Source organism: Scatophagus argus, chromosome 1 (genome assembly GCF_020382885.2).
Source record: "Scatophagus argus isolate fScaArg1 chromosome 1, fScaArg1.pri, whole genome shotgun sequence".
In the NCBI taxonomy this organism is placed as follows: Eukaryota; Metazoa; Chordata; class Actinopteri; family Scatophagidae; genus Scatophagus; species Scatophagus argus.
In genome coordinates this window covers 23,460,792-23,479,975 of record NC_058493.1, presented here as the reverse complement: position 1 = coordinate 23,479,975, position 19,184 = coordinate 23,460,792, and the positions used below count along the sequence as shown (strand labels likewise).

Here is a 19,184-nt window from a genome sequence, read left to right as displayed (position 1 = left end):
TACTTTATCAACCGCATGGCCAAACTGTAAGCATAGAAATAAAGAAAAAATAATAGATGGGTGATGTTATTTCTAAATGCACAGACACACAAATACTTTTCATCACATAAATACGAAATCACAACTAAGCACTGCAACATCTATTCACGATTCCATAATAACGTCAGATTTTTACTACCTTCTTGTCTTTGGCTTCAGTCTGCTGAGCTGATGTCTGAATCCTCTTCTGAAGGTCACAGATGGTGCTGAGCGACTCGTCATATCTCTCCTTCAGCTCCCTAATTTCTCTTTCAATGGCCTGTCCCTTCTCCTGCACAGCCTCCATCTCTGACCGGGCCCTGCTCTCACCCTCCCTCGCTTGCGTCGACTCCTGACGGGCTTCTTCACACTCCTCTGCTAAGTTCGTCAGCTTGTTGCGCAGGGCGGCAGCCTCTTCCTCCAGCTGCTGCTTCTCCTTCTTCAGCTGGCTCATTTGGTCTTCCTTGTAGCGAATTTCCTCGAGAGCCTGTGTGGCTTGAAGGAGCTCGGATTGCAGGGCAGAGACGTCTTCAGCCCTCTGGGCGTTGTTCTCCTCCTCTTCACGGAGAGCCATTTGAAGCTGCGCGACCTCAGCCTCCAGGGCTTCCTTGGACTTGGCCTGTTGTTGCAGCAGAGAAGCCTGATCCCTGCGGCATTCCTGCAGTTCTTTCTGTAAGGCACAAACCCTCTGGGCCTCCTCCTGCTGAGCCTCTCTTGCTTTCTTGCAGTCGGCCTGGGCTTGCTGCATGGCGTCGTGGAGGGCTTGAAGCTCCGTGTCGTACGTTGCTATCCGAGTCAACTCCGATTTCAAACGCTCCTGGAGATTCTGGATCTGAGTGTTGTAGAGGGTGTTCTGATCTTGAAGATCGGCGTTGTGAGACGTTACCTCCTTGTGCTGCTGCTCTAAGTTGGCAATCTTTTGAGTCAATTCCTCAAATCTACCCTTGAACTTTTCCTCAACATCCTTGTGCTTTTCACTGGTAACTAGAGCAGAGTCGAGCCTCTGCTGAACAGATTCAATTTCAACTTTTAGTTTCTCTTTCTCCTGTTTGCTGCTCTGTATGGCAGACCTTTCTTTGTTATACTTATCTTCCATTTCCACCAGCTTTTCCGTCAACTCCTTCACCTGAGCAACGTAAGAATGTTCTCTTTCCTCAGCCACTGTCAGTGGGATGAACTTAGACTGGATAGCCTCCTGAATGGTATCAAGTTCTTTCGTCTGGGCCGCCAGTTCTTGGGTAAGCTTCACAGTTTCCTCCTGAGCCGACATATACATCGCCGACATTTCATTTGCTCTCTTCTCTGCCTCAAACACAGCGGCGCTCAACTTGTCTGTGGTAGCTTTGTGGTCTTTTACATCAATGAAGTCTTCTTTCATCTCCAGCAGGACTTTTTCTAACTTTTCTTTCAACTTAACATTTCCTTCTGTCACCTTCTTCAGTTCTTCTTCACTTTCTTTTGCCTTGGTCTCCAACTTCAACATATCAGCTTTAACACTCTCTAAGGTGGAGCTTAACTCCATCGTCACTTGCTCGTGCTGCTGCTTGGGAACATGCGCTCCCTCAACACTCTGTTTCAGAGTCTGGATCTCGGTGGTCAGCTGCACACGCTCTTTATCTTTGTCTTCGCATCTCGTCTGCAAAAGTTCAAGCTTCTTCATCAGATCGGCATTTTGAGCCCTCAGATCTTCCGTTTCACTGTGTTGTCTCTGACTGGAACTTTGGATGCTGCTGATGTTCTCCTGCATCGTGGCCCTCTCGGATTGAAGCTGCTGAACTTGTGCCTCTGCTTTTCCATAACGCTCACTGGCTTCCACCAGCTTGTCCTCCAGGTCCTCCAAAGCCGATATCATGTTCCTCCGAGCTTCCTCGTGGTTCTGTATGGGTATAAAGTCGGTCTCAACCCTGCTGCTGAGCTCATCCAGCTGCTCTCGTAGTAGATCTCTTTCCTCCTCGCTCTCTTTGACCTCTTGAATAAGAGCCTGGCTTTTGGCAGTCAAATCGACCAGCTTTCTTTTGAATGAAGCATTCTGCTCTTCGAGGGCAGCCCTGATCCTCTGTTGTTCTTCAGCAGACATCACCCCTGATCCTCCCTGTGATGACGGACTGTCCAGCTTTCGGTGGAGTTCGGCCACCTCCTCCAGCACACGGTCATAGTCTTCCCTCAGCTCAGCGAGCTGACGTTCCTTCTCGTCAACTGCATTTGTCAGCAGGTTTTTCATGTTGTCAAACTTCTCAGCTGGTACTGTGTTGCCATGTTTAGTCTGGGCCTCCTTCAGCCGGGTTTCCACTTCCAAAAGGGCTTCTGCTAGTTCATCTCTTTCTGCAGTCACAGCTCCCAGGTCTTGGTTCAGCCTCTCTGCCTCAGCTGCTAGCTGGCTCTCGCTGCTCTTGTACTCCTCCAAGGCCTTCTCGCTCTGTTTGAGGCGGTTACGAACTCGACCTACTTCGGCTGAGGCACCTTCATACTTGGTCTTGACATCCTGGAGCTGGGCACGCAGTTCTTCTACCATCTGGCCTCCTAAGTGTTCCTTAACAGCCACCACATGTGCTTGCAGTTGTTTGACCTTACACTCAGAATCCAGCATCCTCTTCTGGACGTCACCCAGGGCATCCTCCAGTTCTTGAACCTGCTGGTCAGCCTGTTTCTGGATGGTTTCTCGACTCTGAGCCAGCTCTTGACATTCTCGGTTTTTACGGTTCAGGGCAGACTGAAGTCGTGCCGCTTCTTCCTCTGCCGCCTGTTGTCTTCTCTTGACTGCCTCATGTTCAAGTCGGAGGGCATCCAGTTCACCGGAAAGGTTCCAGCCTACGGTGGGCTGACTCTTCTCTGGAGGTCTGGACGTTGAGCGCAACATGGCAGGATTCTGGAGTCCCTGCACAGAAAGAGGGAAAAAACATTGATAAAAATACATCAAATTATTATTAGTTAATGGAAAACCAGACACTTGACTTTAGAGTACAAAGTAGATTTTGGCTAAAACCTTCACAAGAGACCAATTCATTTTTAAAAGATAATGGAGTTCTAATTCCCTTTTACTGAAGGCAAGAAAAAAAAAATCAATCAGGATCTTAATACTGTACTACTGTAGCAGTTTGATATGCATGCGGGTTCTGATTAAGCCCAGTGCTGTTGACACAGACTGCTTAGAGGCAAAGTACCTACATTGTGTTTTATGTTTTACATTTGAACCAGTTCCAAAGATTTAAAAACTGACCTGATCAGAATCCAGGCTGTGAGCTTGTTTGACCAAACTGTTTTCTTTACCTGCAGGGGACCGTGTACAAATATAACATTGACACACTGTGCTGGTGAAGACTGAAATGATGTCTTTAAAATTGAATAAATGGAAGAAAGCTCACCTTTAATAACAGATTGCCCAGAGTAGTCCCCCTGTGAATACAAACACACAAAAAATCCTTAAAATAAATACTGTTTTTAAATACTAAATAGACTGGCTTAGCAGCACTGATTGATTTCATAACCTTACTGTAATGTTCATATGTATATTTCTTTTCTTAAAGCATATACACTTAATTGCCAGTTTATTAGGTACACCTAACTGAAACTGGTCTAATGAAAAAGTGTTGCAGGAAATCCTTCATGAGGGTTATACTGCTCGGTTTTTTGTTGAAACCTTCATGATCATTTGGGAGGATGTAGTTTCTAATGCTGTTGAACTAAATTGTATTAAACAGCGAGGTGCGTCAGATGCTTAGGCCACCCTCGCTGATACACATAACTGGGTTAGACAAAAATCATACAAATACCTGTCAGTATTAATACTCGACCACACAACAGCCATACAACAGAATCAGCACCTCTTAAAACCCATTTAAAACAAAAAGCAAACATTATAACCTTCGTTTAAGCAGGATTTATTGCAGAACTGTTGCATTAGTCTGCATTAGCTTCAGCCATGTGCTCCTAATAAACGGAGTGTATGCGTGCTAACAAAGACTTTCAGACTTCAGAAACGTGGATTCTCAGGACAACATGACAGCTTGAAAAGCATGTTATACCAAATATGCGTATCGAGTCAGAATACAAACTCTTTGATTTAAGAGGCTTAAATCCTCAAAGTAGAAACCAGATATGTATAAAGCCACTGACCAAAGTACTCCGGAGCTGCACCTTGACAGTCTCCAAGCCTCGAGCCCCTTCCTCCCTTTCTTTGGCACCGAGTAACACCTTTAGCTGCTCCTTCTGACCCAACAGAAAGGAAAGCAGAGCAAAGGCATGGCTGAATACAGGGTGACATCAAATCAATATTTGTTAATCTGTGACTAATGCTCGGAAACATCCTGTTACAAACCATTTATTAAGGACTTTGACACGGTGTGAATTATTTGGTCCGTGAAAAACTCAAAACAGACACCTGCTGACTTATTCAGTGCTCTGCAGTATGTTTTTGTCACGACTGTATGTGCTTCAAGGGCATTCAAAGTTGTAGCAGTATCATCGGAGCTTAGTGAAAGAGTTAGGGGCAAAATAATCCTTTAAGGCAGCAGATTAATCCTGAAGAGACCACACCTTCTCTGTAGGACAGAGTAGGTTGTGAGTCAGAACAGCATCTGTGTTGAGACACTAAATCATATGGACAAATACTGGTCCAGTCAAGTCGCTTCACCTCTGTAGATTTGATGTTTTTTAGGAAATTACAATATTTTGAATTGCCACAGCATGTGACCTTGATTCCCAAATGTGTGTGGACCTGGTAGGATGTTATTCTGTGCTGTTAAGTCACAACTGAGTGGCATTTCAGACTGTGCCACCTTCCTTTTCTACCTCCCATTGCTTCCTCTTGTGTGGATAAAGCACCAACAACATCCTCCAAAGTCTTTGCCAGGCTTTTCTTTTTACATTTCAGAGGACAAACGTTTACTTAAGACTGTCTATAAACTCCCCTCTTGTGCAACATACTGCCATATAATAATGACCAGTTGATTATAATTGTTGCAAATTTAAGAAAGAAAACAATAGAGGAAATTGTGAATGGCGTCCATAATGCACTAGCAATCATTTTTGTTTCATACCTCTTTTTGAGTGTCTTCCACTGTTATCTTTTCCTGCATATGAAAAGAGATTGAGGCATTTAGAAATTATAATAACGAAACCAAAATTTGTCATGATTAAACTTCCTTGTTCCCTGGTGAATAGATATTGTCCTTGCAGCTAATATTCGGGTATTCAAGAACTATGATACACGGAAAGAGATCGCGACCCAGTGTAGTTTTTATTATTATATTTGCTTACCATCCAAATCTCTAACAGGACAAGGACAAGCATGCTTTTCTGCCTTTGCTGTACTGTGCTGTCGGAAACTCTTGCTGTGTTGCTGTATTGTATACCTGTGTGAGCTGCTGCTGTAGCATGTTGACCTTATCTACCAGGACTCTCTGCTCCTGGTGGTACTTCCTGAGACTTTCCTGCAGGCCCTCATTCTGTCTCTCCAAGTCCTAAAACACACATCCACACGTAAACACCATGAAGCTTACAAGCTTAAACCAGTCAAAATTCAATTAATGTATGACGTGTGTGGCATGTGTTTGTATAGAAACACTTACATGTATGATCTGATCCCTTCGGTGAGCCTCGGCTGCCTCTGAGCGCTCCACTGAATGCTGCAGGAAACACGGGATCTTTTTTTACAACCATGTTTTGAAGATATGCCGTTACCATAGGCTATGTAAGCATATGAAAATACTCTCACTTATAATCACTAGATGGCAGTCATGAACTGAGTACCTTGCATGTTTAGAGATATAAAGGCTATACTAAACAACACCAAGTCAAAGAGAATGATTTGACGTGGAACGACTGGAAGAAAAGGAAAAATCTCGAAGGCACAGCACAGGTTTCAAAGGCTCTTAGCGTCTGAATGGTGGACAGGAAGGACTTAATGTCAAGGGCTCTGTGATGCAAGCATCCTAGACCTTTATCATCTATTAACAAAAAGATTGTGCATGTGAAACGGGGACATGTTGGTCCATTGTTATTCCCATCATGTAACACGGATGCACAGAAGTCCTTCCATGCATATGAAGAACAACAGCTGCTCCTCACAATGATGTTTAATGGAAAGTCAACCGAATGCTGCAGGGTTACCTGTCGCTTCCACTGTTCCACCTTTGCAGCCTCTTTTTCTGTGACAAAACGAGAAAAAAAAAAGTTCAGATTTCACTTTTCCTGCCATCAGTCATCATGTGACAAAAAGACAAAAGCAAATACATCAGAGATATATGGAATCAGAACATGAACCTGAAAGCCTATGGCAAAAGATATTGTGACATATCAAAACAGAGAGGTGTTGAAAAAGACTTGACAGAGATTAGACATAAAAATATTTCAAGATGGGAGCCACAACATCTAAAATTGTGTAAAAATATGATTAAAAACCCAAAAGAAATTAAAAGCAAAACAGCATCAGGGTATTAGTTATTTTAACATGAGAGGAAACAAGGAAAAGCCTACACACTTGCAGTCAGACAGAAATGTAAGCTTCAGAAGCTCTCCTTCTTTCTTTAATAATATGATCATTCATAATTTCTATTAATGCTGATGCTGAATATGCTCTTCCCGTATTTATTCTAATTCAACAGCTACAGAATTACCTTTTGCGTTTTGCCGTCTTACCTCTGTTGGTTTTGTCGAGATAACTTTTGACCATAGCAACAAGCTCTGGGCTCTTGCTGAGGCGAGCGTAGTGAAATGCGTCGTGACCCAAGCTGTCGACCGCCTTGACGTCAGCGCCGCTCTTCAGCAGCACCTCCACCGCATCCTTGCAGCCATACTCGCAGCCCAGAATCAGTGCAGTCCTGAGGGGGTCAACAAAGACAGTTTTATGAGGGGGAAGACGCCAAAAAGTAGCCATGAAACTCAAAATCTGCATCACTGAATATGAATCTCTCAACACATGAAGCAGAAACAACAATTCATCATGCATTTTGTGAATAATTCAGTGCTCTGGCGGCTCCTCATCTCGTTGTTTATTGCATTTCAAAAGACTCGTTGCTTTGTGTTACAAATGCTGCTGAGACATTAGCACATTACACAAGTCAGGCAAAACTCATATTACATGTCATGGTGCCAAGAGTTAGATTAAACAGAAAACAGAAATGTAAGACACACTCACACTCTGCTTTTCTTTTGCCTTCAAAAACATTTTTCTTCATTTTCTGCTTTTACTGGTGCATATCACCTGCCTAATCCAGGTTTTGCATAGTAGTTACAGTATTTTCTGCAACTTCACGTTAATGTCAGAAAGACTGTCACTTCGAGGACATCAACAGAAAAGCAAACGGCATGACGTGTTTTAAGTCACCAACCCAGAACATCTGCATTTGTCAGCAACACATGTTCTCAGCTGCTTGCCCATCCTACAGACAAGACAAACTCCATAAGGACTGATGTTTCTTACTTGTTTTGTTTGTCCCGGACGGTGATATCAGCCCCTCGCTCCAGCAGCAGCTGACAGATGCGTGTATGACACATCTGAGTTGCTAGCACCAGAGGTGTCCTGCCATCCTGGAGAAAAAAAAAAATCCCAATGACATACACATAGACATTCATCCACAAAGTCACACATATTACAATCCAGTCCAAAGAATCAATCTGTCTCTGCCCTCAAAGTAATAAAAGGCTAACAAAAATCCAGAGCACAGGGTGTGCTCATTCAAGTGGACTGAGTTAAGATTTAGTGAATGCCTTTTTGTGCCACTTAATAGCATTGCCGCTGACAAGGTAACAACCTTGACGGAGCGAGCAGACCAATGTGCTTTTCAACAATGATGACTCAACACATGGAAAACAATATCTTAAAAGAGAGCATTACAACACGCAGTGTGAAATGAAGTGAAAGTTCAGTTCTCACAAAATCACTGGCATTCACAGAGGCTCCACTATCACAGAGAAGTTTCACGCTGGAGGAGCAGCCTGCCATGACTGCAAAGAAAAGAAGAAACAATGGCAATCAATTCATCCATTCAGAGCTGAGAAACACAACCTTTGATTATACTCTCAATGCCAAGCCAGTAAAATCATTTTTCCATTTATGTACTGGAATATCTGGTTTGCTCTGTAATGTAGTTAGACGTTAACATTAATGTGAGTATGCAAATGCTACTTTGACGCAATTCAAAATATAACTGAGCCAGTCTTTACCAGCATCATGTAGAGCCGTTCTTCCTTGTAGGTCCACGTTTCCAACTGGACAGTTGTGCTTTAAAATAAAATAAACAAAGGTTTGCACAAAAGAAGCAAATGAAGCAAATTATTTTACTAGTGCTGAAATATCCCTGGATACTTGTTGTGTAAAATATATCTGTAAAAATTCTCATTTTCACAATTCACAGTAGTTTTGTAAACATCAACTATGAAAATAACATATTCACAATGGTTAATTAAAGGAGTTTAAAAAGGTTCAACGTATGAGATTCTGAACTTTAATATAGCAACAAACAACTAATAACTACATAAAGACATCGTGGAGTGCTGGCATCCTGAGCAGAGAACAAAATCACACTCCCTGTGTGTGTGTCGTAGTCAAAGCTTCACTGTTCTTTTGTTTGGGTAGCCAGCTCTGCAATGCGTGCATTCTAGTATATGCAAATACCCTCGTTGGGAAACAGTGAAACCTCCACATGTTTATAAAAACTAGCTGCCACCAGCATAGTTTACTGTATGTTTTAGCTTTAGCCAGATAGCTAGTAAGCCAATAATTATATTACATTGATTTAGGTCATTTCCACTGGTTGACTGGCTGTCAGTGGAGTCTGAGAGACAAAAGCAGGCAGGTCATATTAGGCTAAGTGGTGCTGTGCTGATATGCTTGTGACATCTCTACACAGTACGTCAGCTGGTTGGACACCAGCGACTCTACCGTGTGGTGATGAGGGCCTGCTATGAAGCCTTGAGGACTCAATGCTAACAGGGGCCTGATGTTGCTGGGTAGGCTTGCCACTGAGCTCTGCCCGCCCCCCTCTCGCCACCATTATAAAAACTCAACTCTCTCTAGCAACAAGAGCCAAAAATTAGCAGCATGCTCAAATGACAAAGCTAAGAGGGGGTGGGCGTAGAGTGGCAGGGGTACAGCGGCAGTGGGAGCTGAGCATGCAGGGGGGATATCCTATACCTCGAGGGTTTGGGCTGACATAGGGAGATAGTGGAGGCGGTGGGTGTTGGCGTCCAGCTGCTATGTCTGGTGTGATGACGGCACCAAGAATGGATGGCAGGTTTGCAGGAGGATAGGCTTGTCAACACCACTGACAACCCCCTGCCAACAGCCACAACCTCTGTTAGATCACTGCCATGTTCAGGGGGGAGGGGGAGGCTACGATGCTGTGAGAGCACAATATTGCCCCCTCATTGTAAACACATAAATCCTCCAGTAGGTCATGGTGACTCAACAGGGCCTACTGTTGACCGATACGAAGCGGGCTCAGCTGCCAGAGCTGTTTGGCAATAAGTATTTAAAGGAGCTGAAAGGAAAACTGCTCTGACCAGTCAGTGGTTGGGAAGCTGCTCTGTGGAACGCGCATAAAGGTGTGTAGATACACAGCACGGGAACAACAACTCAAACTATATAACAAAAACATAAAATGTTGCTGTAATTTGGCACATTTTCTCGTGGGAGTAAGTGTGAGTCAGGCACAAAGTGATGGAGGAACGTGGTGAGGACAAGTGCACTTTACCTGCAAGAGTTTCTGCACACACAGAGAATGTCCATTTCTTGAAGACAGATGAAGAGCATTTTTACCTGAAAGTGATAAACGCAGCAATCAGGAAACGAAGTAAATACCCATTTGACATTCACATCTACAGTTGCATGCATGTTTAGAGCCAAATGCCACCATGTGCAGTTATCGTTACACTATACGTACGAATGCCTTTGTATCATTCAATGGAGTGGAGCTGAGGGATCGGGTTCCCACTCATCCGAACCAATCGTGAGCTGCGCTGAGCTATTAATCATGACTTTTCACCCCCTTTATGTAGTATCAAATAAGTAATTCAAACCAAATCTATCAGAAAAATTGAATACTAAGACATACATCAGCATGACTGTGACTTGTATAGGAGCCTGCATTCAGGGTGCGATTGAGATGTTTTGGCTTCAGTTTTGGGGAGCTCTCAAGACATCCATCTTCATATGCAGTCAATGGTCTAGACACTCCAGCATAGAAAATACAGACCTCCTCTGCAGCCATCCCCTGGGATTCACTCTTCAGCTGACAAGTTGTGTTATGGTAGTCCAACATTATATGTCCGCAATGCAAAAAGGCTGCAGCATACGTACGAGGTGAAACTGTTTCTGTCTTTTTTATGGAGAAAAGGCTTTCCGAGTTTCCCTCTGATGCTGTCCTGCTGCTCTGCCTCAACTCTGCGATTTATGGAGTTTTGTGATCGACGAATAGCTGTACTTGTTGCCACATTTTGTTTTGTGTTGTTTTACTTGCTTGATGTTTGGAAGTGTTAACAAAGTTGTCAACTCGCCTGTTTTTTGATCGCAATGCATGCATTACATTTGCCATTTCAGGAAACAGCAAAACGAGATCCACAAGATCAATCAGTGCATCACTTTGAGCTGGTAAAGCAGAGGTTTGCAAATGATAATGAGCCAATTAGTGAGTCACATAAATCATGCTGTGCGACGATGAGCTGAACAGACAGCCTGTACACTAAGTGATTTCATCAGTTACAATAGATTACCAGGGAGAAATTATTAAACAATACAACTGCACTGTACAATACACAATGATACCTTTGTGTTCCCTTCATGTGTGTCAGGGCATTTATTCTCCCAGTTGTGAATGACAGATTCCCCTTGCGGACCATGTCACTGCAGTGTGGCAGTATTTCCCAGCAGTGGCCTGACCAACTAGTAGGCTTTGGTAGTCCAGTTACAAGGATTTGTGCCCTCACCAGTTTCCCACTTGGAAACATATCAAAGTAAGTTTGCCGAGTTGATGTAGCATCCAAATCACACTGAAAGAAAATGTAGCTGAGTCCGTTTTCAGTATCTCATCAGAAATGATAGAATAAATAAATTAAATAATATTCGACTGAAGTCTTGTTTCTTTTCATTTCTTGAGACCATACTTGATGGTCTAAAAATTGATTCCTTAAGCTACCTGTTAATCTTTCTCCATCCATAAAACTTCTATTGATTTAAATTTTTTTTATTTTGATTTTTTTACCTATTAACATGAAATCCTGTCAGGTGAACCTACAATGTGTGTACCTGATTGAAAATGGATAATAAATGGATAATACTCCGCCACATGGTTTTTGAAAGTGAGGGTGACTGAGTTCAGGCCTCTTGCTCATTATTTGGCCCAATTTCACATCCCAATTTATGCTCTCACAATGAGGACAATTAACACATTTGCTGCTGAACATCATTCTTTGTAGCAGAGGAAAAGAAAGTCTACCAATAAGCCCAATTTTCTGCGAAACACATCCTCATTTCCTTCTGCAAAACAGCAACGTGTTCTGTCTCTGAGTAATCTGCCTTAGTGAATAATGCGATAATTTAAAAAAGACATCACACTTACTGTATGTAAGTGTGGTTTATTTTTAATGTCGGCAAAAAGCATTATAAAAACCTCTTGCAGAAGATTTTGTCAGTGTTTTTCATTTTGATGTGGACCCCCTGCAGAGAAACTCTGGTTGTTTGCTACGTAAACTGTCAAATGTTTGTGGCATCGCTGACTTTTTATTGTGTGATACTGCAAGGAGTTTAAGTCTACCCTTACTGATATAATGAGGTGAACAGAATACTGGAAAAAACATCAAAATATATAAAAACAGCTCCAGGGTACTGCTTTCATCCAGCCTGAACTCACCAGATGCATCAGTCGCAGTGACATCCGCATTGTGTCCCAGGATGAGGTTGAGACAGTCTAGGTGTCCTCGCGTTGCAGCCAAATGAAACCTGGCAAACAAAAACAGAGATGGAGAAAAGTGAAGAGCGGAAAACAGACACGGACTGCGATAAAGGGCGATGGAGATGGCAAAAAGTAGACAGCGGACAGCAGCAGAGGAGGGCAAGTGAGAAAGTGATGTGTGAAGGTGAAACTTGAGGTGAAAAGAGAGGGACCGCAAATGGACACCTGGCTCCTCGCCAGATCTGCATTCCTGAACAAATCAAATGACACCTTCGGGTCTGTAATGACTCCATGGTAACCTAGAGCTACACAAACAGCACTTTTCTTCTGTATCAGCTTCACTGCTGTTTCCTATCAAAGGATAGACTACCTGCAAGAAAAACTGTACAGCTTTTTGCCCCCCCCCCCCCCCCATTGTTTCTGTGCGTGAAGGCACCAGTTCTGGCCTTGTTCAAACTGATCTTGCGATTACACTGTGACACCATTTATGCTCTTGTTGCCTATGTTCACTGTCTAGTTTGCGTAATGTGATGAAATTAAATGGCCTTCAGGGTAGAACACAAATTGAGCTTTGAGTCACGTCACTGACCTAAATAGTTATTTAATATTTACATTTATTAATGAGTTTTTAAAGCTCAGTCTTGAACTTGGCAACATCAGACGACCTTTAAACTCAACTAGACAAGAAGTCCTTAAAATACTAATTTAAAGATCTATATTTCCACAAAAACTGAGAACACTCCATCTGCTAATGGGGATTACTCATTTCAAATGAAAACCCCAGAACAGCTACTAAGTCAACTTTGAAATATGATTGTTTTGTCAATTTTTTAATTCAGTTTTAACTGCCAGAAAAGTTTGCGCACTCCCTTGTTACTTGCCTACTCACTGAAGTAGTTTTCCCACTGCATATGTTTGCCATGTCTTTAATCATCACTTTTGACTGAAGCATTCCTGTCCCCCTTCTCTGATTTAACTCACAGCAGCACTGCCGCCAGTAGTCATGAAGGTCTGAAGCACTTGTGTGTAAACCAATCTCAGTCTGTCACCCATCAAGCCACATGAACCTGTTTATACACTAACCCCGAGGTATCTGCCAAGGAGACAGCTAGGCTGTCACCTCAACACTGGCGTGGGTATTAAAAGCCGTGTTGATGGCCAGGAGATGCTGGTTCTCTGGGGAGCAGGGGAGGGTTGTGACCTCTCAGGGCAAACAGCAGACAGGAAGCAGACAAGAGCGAGCCAAGTGATGTGACTCACCAAGAGTCACAGTATGGTAACCTGAAGGAACGCTTCCGAAAATAGTCAAAAATACATAACTACGAACTTGAACTGGTGGATTTTACTCATGACAAATAAGCAATGACGAGTCGCATAACAATGTGGCGCCAAGAGCCTTCAAGATGTTTAATCCTGACAATCACGTGTTTGCAACTACATTATGGCTATATGCAACATATGAAACAGACAGATTTGATTTAAGGTGACCTCAATCCACTAAAATAGTCCAGTAAATATTATAATATCGTAAGAATAAAAGAATAAAAAAAACAATAATAACAATAACAATATAATGATAATATGTTAATAAATGAGATCAGAACAGCTAAGACTGCTAACAAAAACTGAGAAACAAACAAAACAGCAAAATGATGGTGACCAAACAAGAAGACTCTGTGGAAAATATATACTGCTTACTCAGCAGGAGACCTTAGGGAAGTGGTTAGAGATGAATTTTGGGAGACCAATGGAGCTGGCTTTAAGGGAACACACTCAGCTATGTCATTTCATCTTCACACCTGCTCCTTGAGCAGCTTTCAGGATGACACCCTACAGGATATGGTTGCTATATTTAGAGAAAGGACGGAGAGGAGTAAACCAGAGAGTACACTGCTGGTCTCTGAGACATACAGGATAACGTGCGTCTCCACAGCCAGCGACACAGTATATTTATATGATAACATATATGTTATCTGTTGCTCAAAACTAAATTAACAGCAAGGTCTTCTTGGCAGTTAAAACACATTTAAGAAATGCAAACTGACATTTGCTGTCTGTGTGAAGTGTTATAAATGCAGTCCACAGAGGGAGAGCCAAACTGTCACTCAAAAACAAAAGCAGACTATGAGTCTGTTCTCAATCTTTCATAAGATCAGGCTCAGCATCATGCAGATCCAACTGTGAAACTCACAGCTTGCTATTGTTATGCTTGAAAGACACTGCTAATCCTGACAAACAAGGGGCACGCAGGAGTATCTTTAGTAAGTGCCAGTTTGATGCTGCAGGGCCAAACGAGTGCTCTTCTCGAGTGGCTCGCTGACACGTGGACTTCTTTTGCTGCTAAGCCCTCGTCAGCCAGCTATCACAACTGCACAGAATGAGCAGGTGTGATGGGTGGGCTTGCCTCGCTGGGATCCATCTAGTGCCATGGCAGAGACGTACACTGTTTACTCAGCTGGAAGCCACGATAGAACAGTTAGAGCTGAATTCATTAGCTGAACACAGTGAGGCTAATCCAGGCCACACCAAATTATATATCTGGGGTAACAGTTTGTAATTAGTTTCCCCACAGAGGTCCATGATTACAAGGGATCGCCATTCAGCATTCCTCTGTTGGCTTTTGCAGGGGCCAGAAAGCCATGGACACGTGTTGGCCTGCGTGTGGTCCCCTGAACTATAAGCAGACTTGCTGAGTTGCGATTGTGGTTCACCTTTGTTTTGGGCAGACGTTGCAAAAAGTGTAAAGTGTTACCATAAACATTCACTTAAGGTGATGTGTTGACTTTATAGTGAACTAGCAGAGGTGTGTCTACCCTGCAGGGGGACGCTACACAGTGAGTGCGACTGTGTTTGTGTACAACAACCCCTACAGGCTGTCTCCGTAAATTTGGCAACCACAGTTCTGGATTTAGTTGTGCCAAATTCTAGCACCTTATTATGAGACACATTTATCAGGTTGTGTGTGCAATTCTGTTTATTTACATGCATGCATGTATGTAATCATTGCTCCTTTCAATGGTGCCACAAGAGAATTTCACACACTGCTAAAAATACTGGACACCTTTGCTTCTGGGATCTGGTGCTCCATAGTTATGTGCTTTAACAAAGCCTTTGTCAAAATAAACCTGAAGCACAGCCCAGTGACTTCTTCATATATCTGGGATTAAACTCGGGGTCTGGTTTCCCAAAATGCTGGTGTTGGAATCTGGTTACATTTAGGAAGAAAACAAAGGGCCTGTTTTCCAAGGTCAGGCCATTATGATCACCAATCGGACCAAAATTAACATCAGGATGAGAAATGGGTCCAATCAACAAAAATTCCTACAAGAACATATTTCAGTTAGAGTGACCTACACCTTCCATTCCTTCCTATCTAAGATTTCTGTTCACTCATTCCTTCCTCGGTTCCCACTCAAAAATCCTTCCATACACAACATGGTCTTTCAAGATGTCCGCTGATCCTTAGAATAGCCTGCAGCTGAGCCTAAATGTATTAGTTGGTGTTGCAAGCACCACAGTGGATCTGATCTGAATTTGCAGGGAGTCATTTCCTGTAGGGACTACATAAACAGCCTCTAGCCAATGTGGTCAGGTCTTCAGTGGCCACAAACATTCTTTATACCAACTCCCACACTGACCTCCAGTCAGATGGACACAGAAAGGGAAATGTCTTGATGGAAAAGCAGACATATAATAATACGCAGAGCCTTTCAAATGAAGGGCAGTTGGGTGAAGGTTTAAGGCTGGAAATTTTGTTTTTGTTTTGCAGTGAGATCTAGCATCGAAACTAAAACTACTTTGGGGTAAGAGAGAAATAAACTGTAAAGGAATTTGCATCTATGTCTTATCTGGGAAACAGGGTCGGGCATGTGTGACCACCACAATGTTTGGAATTTGTGATGTTCAGCATTTTTAGGTTCACAAATGTTCAAAAGGGGCATGGGAGGTAGTAACAGTAAAAAAAAAACAATAAAATAAAACAAAAAAAAACCCATGCACACATGTGTATGACATGACTATGAATGTCAACACAATGAACAGGGAAGTGTGTGTGTGTGTGTGTGTGTGTGTGTGTGTGTGTGTGTGTGTGTTTACTCACGCAGAGCGTCCTTCCACGTCAAGCTTGGTAGGGATGATGCCCTTCTTGCTGAGAACAGCAGCCACCTTGTCCACCTCGCCGCGCTCCACAGCCTTCATCAGCCGATCATCGTACTTGTTCCAGTCTGTGTTCTGACAACGATGACAGTGAGAAATCAGGAACGACGGTATTACTCAAAACAAATATTCAAACACATATTTTGCCAAATATGTACAACATTAGAGCGTGATACCAATAATCTGATTTCCAGTTTTGCAATGTGAATTTTCTTTCTTTATTTTTCTTTTTGGTAGGACAATAATAGATTTCAGTTAGTGCAGAATGTGCCAAGAATGTGCTGTAGTGCAGTTTCACTAAATTGCCCCATGAGTGATGGTTACAAAGCATGGGAACAGAGTACTCTGAAGGCTTCTGGGAAGAGCAGCAAAATTGGGTGCTTTATACAGGAGGTCAAAAATGGACAGAAAACACAAGCACAAATTAAAAGCTGCAATTCAAGCACGAGCAATCTGTGTGTAAACAGCAGCAATGAACTGAAAATAAATAAAGAAATGATAATAATCCCATTCATACATAACTTTGATAACATGTACAGCATACTGTAGTTATGATAATTATGAAGCGAGCGAGTCACCAAACCGATTCACCAGTCATAACAATATGTCTCAGTTACCATATTTGCCTCAGGAAGAATTCCTTCAGTGCATTACTACTTTATTAAAAGTACCGCTTTCAGGTAATTCAATTTGTACATGAAAGGACAAAACCAGAGAAAATAATAACCATGAGAACAGCTGAAAAGTGACAGGTGACAAACTGAAAATACTATCAATGAATACCTACAAAGTGCATGGAGGTGCATTTCAGCCAGCGGCTCATCTTGGGTGAGTGGAGCTGGTCCTTGCACCGTGCTACTGAAAAGGTTGCCACTGTTCCGGTTTACAAAAGCAAAAATGGAGAAAAACAAAGTGTATAAAAATTCCCCTCAGTCTCTCTGTGCAATCAACCAGTGAGTGCAACAAAAATGGACAAAAACACAAAAGGGTGACAGTCTGTGCTGCAGTGGAGGTCCTCTTATGGGAGGCTCAACCTCTGGATTTCCCCTCACTTAAGGCAGAGAAGTTCATTTGGCAGGATTTTCTAAGCATTCTTGTGTTGCGCACAGGCTCTGCCCGTAAGTTCATCACTGCACAGCAGTTTGGTTGATGGTTAAAGGGAGGAGAAGGAGGACGAAGAGGAGGAAGGAAAGGAGGTGGAGAAGCAGTAGGGCCAGCCCTGCCAGCCCTGGGACCTGCCCTGGCCAGCAACTGCAACTCCTCCTCTGGGGGTAAAGTCAGCTCAGCCTGGCTACCTCTCGCCTCCTCCAAACGTCTTCCCCTCTGTCCCCGCCTTTATCCCAAACCTTCTGTTTAACTCACTCTTCTTCTCTTTTGATAGTCTTCCTCTTCCTCCTGCAGCCGATATCTATCTGTTAAAGCTGCAAGCTGCTTGATTATCAAGTAGTAACTAAAGACCTTCTCTCCTTGCCTCTTCTGTCTTCTATGAGTGGTCTCCAGTGTCTTCACCCCACCAAATGGCAAGTCAGTCGGGCTGAGTGGGGTAAATATGTGAGCTCTCCCAAGTTTAAAATATCACCCCCTCCCTGGTAAACAGCAACGGTGCAGACAGCCCTGCAGACTGGTTACCTCTTTATTTTTTGACCCTCCAACCTTTCTGTAGTGACTGATAGGAAGACAGGGGCTAAGAATACATTCTGGACATGCCTGCACCATGAGTAATGGCTTTAGTGTCTATCACCACTGCCAGTATGAAACAAGGCCAGCCAAAAAGACCCTGCTTACATTGCCACCCCCCACCATGCTCCCCTGTTACCCTCCATCTGAAAATATTAATGTCAGAGGGGGATTATGGTTTGGACATTTGAAGTGGTCTTGGCACTGACCCTCACAGGACACTTCTGGGCCAAGAGTTGCTGTTAGCCAATCCATCTAAAGAGGGTGGTGTGGCTCCAAAGCCCTCTGATCCTACCTGCACAGTAGCAAGGTTAGATGTCAGCCTTTTATTGCAATTGGCTGTCTGACACTGCAGCCCCACCAAAAACTACACTGTCTCTTCACTTACTCTACTATCCACATGCTAAACACTGTAAAGTCACAACGTTCCCTTTTATCAGGTAAAACATTACAGGACAAAAAGGGAGGTGAAAAGGCACCCAGAGACAGCAACCCAAGAACCTGTATAATTTACACACTGCATCAGCTCCTTGTGGCCTCGTGTTACTGTCCGCTGCCAGACTGGCGTTAACAGAGCACCACTGATATCCACAAACATGTAAAAAGACCTCCTCCACATGACATGTCATATGAAGAAGTAGGTGTCAACTTACGAAAGCTGCTCACCCTTGCATAGAGACAAAGGCGCCAAAATGGCACCTAGCCACGCAGCATACTGTACATCAGTCACGTAAATACCTCACACGGGTGTGCTGCTGCTGTGCGTATTTGTTTCTGAATCTGTTAATGTACTAGTTAATGATAGGGCTGTTAACAAGCAAGAGCTGCCACTGCGGTCACTCTTCAAGGAGAGCTGGTCGATACTGACACAAAGTCATATTAATTACTATAATATTATTTATTATTGAGTTGGTCCCTGGCTGCCCACTACCCATAATAGCTGAACTGTACATTGTATTGTGTATGACTGTGACAATGAACTTGATTTGATCTTTTGATTAATTTGAAAAGTCAATTGACTCATTAATTAACAAGCAATTAAAATTCATTCTGAGTGTGCAAAGTTACATGGCAACCCATCCAATAGTCAAGATATTACACTCAAAACCAAAAATTCTCTGGGTACCATCTATATCTGGACCAAATTTAAACCTATTTTGATTTTTTTTTTCCTGGATAGTTCAGTCTCCACATAAGTGGCAGATCAGACTAACTGACCAACCGACTGACCTCGCAATATAAAAAGAAAAGGAATTTTAAAAAAGGCTTAATTTGGGCACAATGCAGGCACTAACAGGATGATAAACCAGCAAATTCTGAATTCTGAATGCTGAATTCATTGTGTGCAATTGAAACAGACACATTACTTAAAGTTTCTATTTTAACACGGCGACAAAACATCACCTGACACTGTGTGAGCCAGGTCAGATCACTACCTGTCCACAC

The 19,184-nt window shown here is 42.9% G+C and overlaps 1 protein-coding gene across 3 annotated transcripts in view; it reads right to left on the bottom strand.

The window, feature by feature from the left end:
• uacab (uveal autoantigen with coiled-coil domains and ankyrin repeats b) overlaps positions 1 to 19,184 on the bottom strand; it is a 40,392-nt gene that overhangs the window by 4,111 nt on the left and 17,097 nt on the right. For 2 of the 3 annotated variants that reach the window (XM_046393063.1, XM_046393081.1), the window contains exons 2-17: positions 16,849 to 16,934; positions 16,006 to 16,136; positions 11,865 to 11,953; positions 9,711 to 9,775; positions 8,182 to 8,239; positions 7,892 to 7,962; positions 7,439 to 7,545; positions 6,655 to 6,836; positions 6,127 to 6,164; positions 5,586 to 5,642; positions 5,370 to 5,477; positions 5,055 to 5,087; positions 4,132 to 4,224; positions 3,381 to 3,411; positions 3,236 to 3,285; positions 179 to 2,893 (exon numbers count right to left, since the gene is read on the bottom strand). In XM_046393063.1, coding sequence (XP_046249019.1) covers positions 179 to 2,893; positions 3,236 to 3,285; positions 3,381 to 3,411; positions 4,132 to 4,224; positions 5,055 to 5,087; positions 5,370 to 5,477; positions 5,586 to 5,642; positions 6,127 to 6,164; positions 6,655 to 6,836; positions 7,439 to 7,545; positions 7,892 to 7,962; positions 8,182 to 8,239; positions 9,711 to 9,775; positions 11,865 to 11,953; positions 16,006 to 16,136; positions 16,849 to 16,934 — 3,914 coding nt within the window. The remainder of the gene's footprint in view (positions 1 to 178; positions 2,894 to 3,235; positions 3,286 to 3,380; positions 3,412 to 4,131; positions 4,225 to 5,054; positions 5,088 to 5,369; positions 5,478 to 5,585; positions 5,643 to 6,126; positions 6,165 to 6,654; positions 6,837 to 7,438; positions 7,546 to 7,891; positions 7,963 to 8,181; positions 8,240 to 9,710; positions 9,776 to 11,864; positions 11,954 to 16,005; positions 16,137 to 16,848; positions 16,935 to 19,184) is intronic. The other variant, XM_046393072.1, reaches the window with a different exon arrangement.